The sequence below is a fragment of the Oratosquilla oratoria genome, chromosome 14 (genome assembly GCF_046742065.1).
Source record: "Oratosquilla oratoria isolate Oo_2021 chromosome 14, ASM4674206v1, whole genome shotgun sequence".
Taxonomy (NCBI): Eukaryota; Metazoa; Arthropoda; class Malacostraca; order Stomatopoda; family Squillidae; genus Oratosquilla; species Oratosquilla oratoria.
The window spans coordinates 28,004,640-28,012,139 of record NC_134790.1 but is presented as its reverse complement, the minus strand read 5'-3'; the positions used below and the strand labels follow the sequence as shown (position 1 = coordinate 28,012,139).

Genomic DNA, 7,500 nt, shown 5'->3' with positions numbered 1-7,500 from the left:
AATCTGGAGGAAATTGCAATCAGCAGCAACCGTGAGGGAACAAAACCAAACATTTGTAAGGTCAAAGGCCGCACAGATAGCACTGAGCACTGTTATACAGCGTACAGTGTCACATAGTCTAGAGGCGTTATCACGCTATTTTTTCCCGACTGTTGTAGCAAATTTGCAGTCCACAGCTTTCGTGATGGAATCTCATATATTCTTGAGGAATATAATTGTCCTCCGGCATAGCAAGTGACATTCTATGTATTTTTGTTGCGAAAACAAAATAGTTTGCCATAGTGATTTTCGGTAAAAAAAAAAAAATGCTGAAGGTGGCCGGTACAGCCGATTAATCGGAGGTTGGAGGAAAGAAGCCCAGAGTGATAACCCCTTAAACAGTGTTGAAACTCGTATCACCTCTTGTATAGATATTCATATTGTTCATATTATGTATGTTCTATGTCCACTTCCGTTAAATGGTGTACTTTATAGTCACTGGTATGATAACCACATGGAGTTTTATTTAGTCCATATTTCAAGTATTTTATTCACACCCCTACAAACCAGAGTCACGCAGCAGGCATTTAAAATCTAAGCCTAATCTCGAATTAGAAAATATTATTGAATACTTTTTCATTTTTACTTTCCCTATTCTATTTCCTTAGATCTATCCTTTACTATGTCTGACTCCATCTCTTGGGCGCTATATTAGGCCTATGGATAAAAGCGCTGTTTAGTGCTGACAAAACATTATTATGGTGATGGGCACTTGGCCAAGTTCATCATGTCCCGTCCCACAGTCTTTCGTCCAAAATACACTAACTGGTAACCTAACCTAACCTAAGCAAACCATTATGTGTGATTATACATAATCTGAGTTGTTGTTGTTGTTGTTGTTGTTGTTGTTGTTGTTGTTGTTGTTGTTGTTGTTGTTGTTGTTGTTGTTGTTGTTTTCTTTTCTGCTCTTTTTTTTCTTCTTTTTTTCTTTTCTGTCCTTGTTGTTCTTTTTTCTTTTTCTTCTTTTTCTTTTTCTTCTTTTCTTTTTTCTTTCTCTTTTTCTTTCTTCTTCTTCTTCTTCTTCTTCTTCTTCTTCTTCTTCTTCTTCTTCTTCTTCTTCTTCTTCTTCTTCTTCTTCTTCTTCTTCTTCTTCTTCTTTTCCTCTTCTTTTTTTCTTCTTTTATTTCTCCTTCTTCTTTTCCTCTTCTTTTTTCTTCTTCTTCTTCTTTTTCTTTTTCTTTTTCTTTTTCTTCTTCTTCTTCTTCTTTTTCTTCTTCTCCTTTTCTTCTTCTTCTTCGTCTTCTTCTTCTTCTTCATCTTCTTCTTCTTCATCTTCTTCTTCTTCTTCTTCTATTTTGACATCTTGGTTGTACGTAGGTCAGGTGACGTGCTAATTTTTAATAGCATAGCAAAAGTTAGGTCGAGTTAGATTAGGTTAGATCAGTGTAGGCTAGGTCAATGTACGTTAGGTTAGGTCACTGTTGGTTAGGTTGGGTTAGATTAGGTCAGGTTAGTTCAAGTCAGGTTAGATCAGGTTAGGTCAGATTATGTTAAGTATTTTGGGTAGGTTAGGTTAAGTCAGATTAGGTTAGGTTAGATAAGTGCAGGTTAGGCTAGGTCAAATTAGGTTAGCTTAGGGTAGGTTAGGTGAGGTTAGGTGAGGTTAGGTTAGGTCAGATCAGATCAGGTTAGGTCAGGTTAGGTAAGCTTATCTTAGGGTAAATTAGGTAACGTTAGGTTAGGGCAGGTCAGATCAGATTAGGTCATATTAGGTTAGCTTAGCTTAGGGTAGGTTAGGTTAGTGTATTTTAAATTACGTTAGTTCGTGTTAGGTTAGTTCAGTGTAGGTTAGTGTAGGTTAGGTTAGGTTAGATTAGATTAGATTAGGTTAGGTCAGGTCAGGTTAGCTTAAGTTAGGTTAGGCTAACTTAGTTTAGTTTAGCTTAGCTTAGGTTAGCTTAGTACAGTAGTTCCGAAGTAGGAAAATGTACTTATCGGCGAAGAGTTTTGTTCCAGCGTTCATCTGCACCATCAAGTGACTCAGGAGGAGGCGGGTGAGAAACAAGTTCAACGACGACTTCTTAAAGAAGGAGTTCGCATAGAATCATAGTGACAAAAATAAAAGTTGAAAATAAAAAATATATATATATTTTTTTAATGATAAGAGCATGATAAGAGAATTTCTCATTATTATTAGGACTACACGAAAAATATGTAAATTATCTTATTCGAATGGTAATGGGGATTCTGTTTTGGAAATGAGTTAGAATACGCGTAGAAAAAACATACATATGTATGAAAACACATACACAATTACACACACATGTATACACATATACACACACAAACACGCACAAACACATATATTTACAAACACACACACACACATACACTTATGCACACACGAACACACAGGCACATACTCTACGAGTAGTGTATCAGTGCATTAACTTTTTTTGCATATATCCTAAACAAACCTCAACCTTCTTTCCCATTACAGGAAAGGAGTCAACAATGTAATGGGGGGTGAAGAGACACACGGGAACGCGAGAGGTGGAAGCGACACTGGAGCAGGAGGAAGAGGAACAGCGGGAGTCAGAAGACGGAAGCCGCACAGCCTTCCGCCTCTGGAGAGAAAACCGAAGAGTCCGCTGGTAGGGGTAAGTGTCACACTCCCCGGCGCTGCCATTGGGGCTTGTTGGCCGTGGCAAAGTCTCCCTTAGGAGTCATTAGACTCGAAAGGTTATGAGAGTATTTTAACTTAAGGGGGAGATGGTGGTCGTTATAGAAAGTTCTTACTATCACCAGGTAATTTGATCATTGAATTTGCCAATAAATGTGGCCGCCGCATAGTGTGATACCGGCATTACGATCGACCTAGATACTCTTTTTTCTTTCTTTCTTTCTTTCTTTTTCTTTCTTTTTAAGCGACCTCCATCCTTAGGGACTGTGTGGTGAAAACAGTCAGGATCTGTCTTCCACAGACACAGTTCACTGGTCCCGTTCATGCTAATGACTGTGGTCGACAACCCTTTAATATTTTATTATCTTCTATCTAATACAAATTTCGATCTATCTACCATTTGTCTACTTGAGCATTTGTGTATCTGCGTACTTGTGAAATGATGTATTTGTGTACTTGTCCAAGTGTATTGATGCATTTGTGTATTTGTGAAATAATGTATCATTGTATTTCTGTACTTGTGTACTTGCAATTTTGTGATAGTGTATACATGTAGGCGTGTAATGGTATACTTGAGCATTTGTGTAATAATGTACATTTGTAATTAGATAAGATTATATATGTATATAGGATATCTTTCATATGCGAAGGGGATACATACTTGTAAACACTTTCGTATACTGATAATTCGTATATTGAAGCGAGACTGGCGTTTGTGCAGTTAACTTGGCTCTGTACAGTGTTTTAGTAATTTTTCATCATTCTCTTCATACCATCGAATCATATATCTTTTGTATAGATATTTTTTCTCATTTTTCATTCTCGTACCTTCGAATTCGCTTATATCGGAGTTTCTTATATAGAGGACTACCTTGCACTTATGTACTCTCCTATTTGTCTACATGTACTAGTGCACTTGTGTATATGTTTACTTGTGTGCTAGTAAATTTGTGTGATTAGCTACTAGTTTACCTAGCTAGTTATCTATTGATCTGTTTATCTATTCATATATATATTTATTCATCTATATATATCCTTGTTTATTTATTATTCATTTACTCAGATATACATTGCTCCGATTTGTTTTTCTTTCTCTCCTTCCTATTAGGTGCATCATTTTTTTTTTTTTTATCTGGTATTTAGGTTTTTATCTTAAAATAACATCCAAAAAACAATTCATAGATTCTTGTGCAGTTTTCATTTTTAATTCTTTGGTGGACAGCTAACACTTTCCTAAAAGTGCTATTCATGTAGCTGAATAAAGTATCAATTTGACCTTTAGTAAGCATATTGGCTGAAGTATATACAGAGATTAATTATAACGTATTTTGATCGATTTTTTCCTTAAAAATTGCGGGATGACGTGAGCTGACGATTCGTAAAGACATAATTTGCCTTTACTAAAGGCTTTATCCAAAAGCTTTGCCGGAAAAGCTAATTTCTTTAACTGTAATCTAACTTATTTGATTTTAGGGTTAAGAGTACGGAAATTAAGTATCCTCAACATAGCAAAAGGATTTAAAACACTCGTGGTAAAACACTCTTTCTTCACTCGTGTTGTTAATATATGGAATGATCTACCATCCATCATCAATTATTCCACTGTAGAGGTATTCAAAAGACGTCTCGACATTTACTTAGCTACAGATCCCCGACTAGAATGAATTACTTCTAAATAGATTAAAAATGGAAGGAAAAAATAATAGCTAGATACCGAAGCAGCATTGTAAGGACCAATAGGTCTATTGGTGTTCGTTTTTCCACGTAACTCAATGTATTCGTTAAAAAAAAAGGAATATCTCAAAGTGGGTTACATTGATTATTTTTCCCTAACTGTGATATTACATTATCATTTCTTCTTTGTACAGTCACAAACAAAAGCTTTAATACATCCAGGCTTTTTATTATACAAAATTCAAATTCTATAATATATTGTTATTAACCTTTCATCTATTAAAAAAAATTACCTAACTGTAACCTAATTACTACATAGGAAAACATATCACATTCTCGACAAAAAGAAAAAGTTTTATTGACGTTGTAAAATTCAGAGTTGTGTCCAAATATTTTCTTCGTGACTGTAGTATATTTACAGTAAAAAGCGTTTTAATTAAGTGTGAATGAAGAACTATGTGAGAGGAAAAGAAACAAGAAAATACTGAAAGCAACTCATCACACAGAAGTTCTTATTCAGTTTTGGAAAAGATTGGAGGAGTGTTGCATTTCAGAAGGAGTATCAGTTTCCAACCTACGAACTATCTATCTCTATTTTTAATTGGTCGTTTTAGTCTACTCAATATGAAGTGGGATACTTTCATTACGTAGCAGTTTTTTCATTATGATGTACGCACACATAAACGCGCTTGCGCAAGTATACATGTACACATGAGCATACACAAAGACACATACACACACACAAAACATAACACAGAGACACATACACACACATAAAACATAACACAAAAACAAATACACACACATAAAACATAACACAAAGACACATATACACACATAAAACATAACACAAAACACAACACTTAAAACATACACACAACAGACAACACACAAAATATAACAAAACGCACAATGCATAAAGCATACACACAACATATAATACACAAAACATACACGCAATACGCAAAACACACACAAAACACACAAAAATATACAAAGCATACAAAACATACGCAGAACACAACACACAAAACATACATATAGGCACGTACATACACATACACACGCACGCACACATACAAAAAAACACACACACACGCAGGCACGCACATACATACAGAGGGAGACAGAGAGAGAGAAAGAGACAGAGATGGAGGGAGAGAGAGAGGGGGAGGGAGAGACGGAGAGAGAGAGGGAGGGAAAGGGAGAAACGGAGAGAGGGAGAGAGAGGAAGAGAGAGGAGGGGGTAGGGGAGGTGGGAGAGAGCTTACCTGTCACTTAACAAATTTTGCAGTAGCAAATATCTGACGGTTATATTGATCAGCCTAGGAGTGAACTTCAATCAGTCTGACCAGTCTCACACAAGCAAGACCCCATTTAGCCCATGGTCTGTCTCTCAGCGAAAATAAGACCCGTTTTGTGAGCTCCACTGCAAACCCCATAAGACCGAACGGTACGTTGGTAAACAGCGTCCCAACATCTATTACGTTCATTGCTTTTCCGTCTCTGCCCCTCGCTCCCCTCCTCCTAGCTTCCTCACCATCCTCGCCTTCCTCTACCCACATTAAGATCCTCTCACCAGCGTAACCTACCTTGCCCTTCCCCTCCCCCTTTCCCCCTCCCCTCCTCCCTTTCCCTCTCCCCCTCTCCCCCTCCCCCATTTCCCCCTTCCCCCATCCTCCCCTCCCCAACTCCGTTTCCTTGTTTTAAATCCCTTCCTTTCTAAATCACGCAGTAAGGCAAGGCATTATAGTATCTCTGCTACGTGTAATTAAGACCGAAGTTGCATTGTGAACGGCTGATTTAATGTAGCCAGGGTATAACCCTCGACCTCTGAAGGACTGAATCTTTGTATGAATATCTGCAGAGCTAAGTGTATTGCACGTTTCATGTATATATGTTTTTAGTACAAATAGTTTGGACTTATAAATTATGTTCTTGGTAGTATGTTATTCTTTAATCTCACATCTTAACTACGTAGGCCTAGGTTTAGTCTCTAACAATTGCTATCTATTTATCAGTTAGATAGAGGTACATACATACATACATACATACATACATACATACATACATACATACATACATACATACATACATACATTCATACATACATACATACATACATACATACATACATACATACATACATACATACATACATACATACATACATTCATACATACATACATGAATGCATGCGTATATAAACTCACCTACTGTCTACCAGAATACATACATACATGCATGAATACATGCATATATAAACTCACCTACTGTCTACCAGAATAAAACAACATATACCTTATGACATGGAAGGACTTAAGAGTTGTGTGTGTGTGTGTGTGTGTGTGTGTGTGTGTGTGTGTGTGTGTGTGTGTGTGTGTGTGTGTGTGTGTGTGTGTGTGTGTGTGTGTGTGTGTGTGTTGTGTGTGTGCGTGCGTGTGTGTGTGTGTGTGTGTGTGTGTGTGTGTGTGTGTGTGTGTGTGTGTGTGTGTGTGTGTGTGTGTGTGTGTGTGTGTGTGTGTGTGTGTGTGTGTGTGTGTGTGTGTGTGTGTGTGTGTGTGTGTGTGTGTGTGTGTGTGTGTGTGTGTGTTTGTGTGTGTGTGTGTGTGTGTGTGTGTATGTGTGTCTGTGTGTGCCTGCGCGCGTGTGTGTGCGTATATGTGTACCACATAGAACAAACACATACACAAACAAACCCTCTCTTCTTTCTCCCAATGCGGGCGATAGCACAACATGCTATTTGGGACACATTAACTTGCCCCACCTGACCTATAATAAACAAATATACATTTCATTAATAAACATTTCATATACTTTCTATGTACAGTATTACCATTTTCACTAGAATTATTTTTGTAAAAAACAAAAAAACAAAAAAAACGTGTCCATGGAACTTCAATGGTAAGCCTGGTTGCATAAGAGCACTAAATTCCCTCTTCTTCCTATTCTAGTTGCACCAGTGCCACTGAATTTCCTTTTCTTCCTGTTCCAGGGTCCTCATCTAGAGCACCTGGACCACCTGGACCATCTGGACGACCCAGGTGACCTGACGACGAGCAGCGGCCGCTTCATCGGGTCACCACCTCCGTCCGCCCTCAAGTCCAGAGATGGACTCCCTGGCAAGTATCAGTACTCTCTCTCTCTCTCAATCTCTCTCTCTC

At 37.7% G+C, this 7,500-nt stretch overlaps 1 protein-coding gene across 3 annotated transcripts in view; it reads left to right on the top strand.

Annotated features, from left to right (window-relative positions):
- Positions 1-7,500, top strand: part of LOC143032827 (uncharacterized) — a 144,019-nt gene that overhangs the window by 114,346 nt on the left and 22,173 nt on the right. For all 3 annotated transcript variants that reach the window (XM_076197931.1, XM_076197933.1, XM_076197932.1), the window contains exons 2-3: positions 2,480-2,639; positions 7,332-7,458. In XM_076197931.1, the coding sequence (XP_076054046.1) occupies positions 2,480-2,639; positions 7,332-7,458 (287 nt within the window). The remainder of the gene's footprint in view (positions 1-2,479; positions 2,640-7,331; positions 7,459-7,500) is intronic.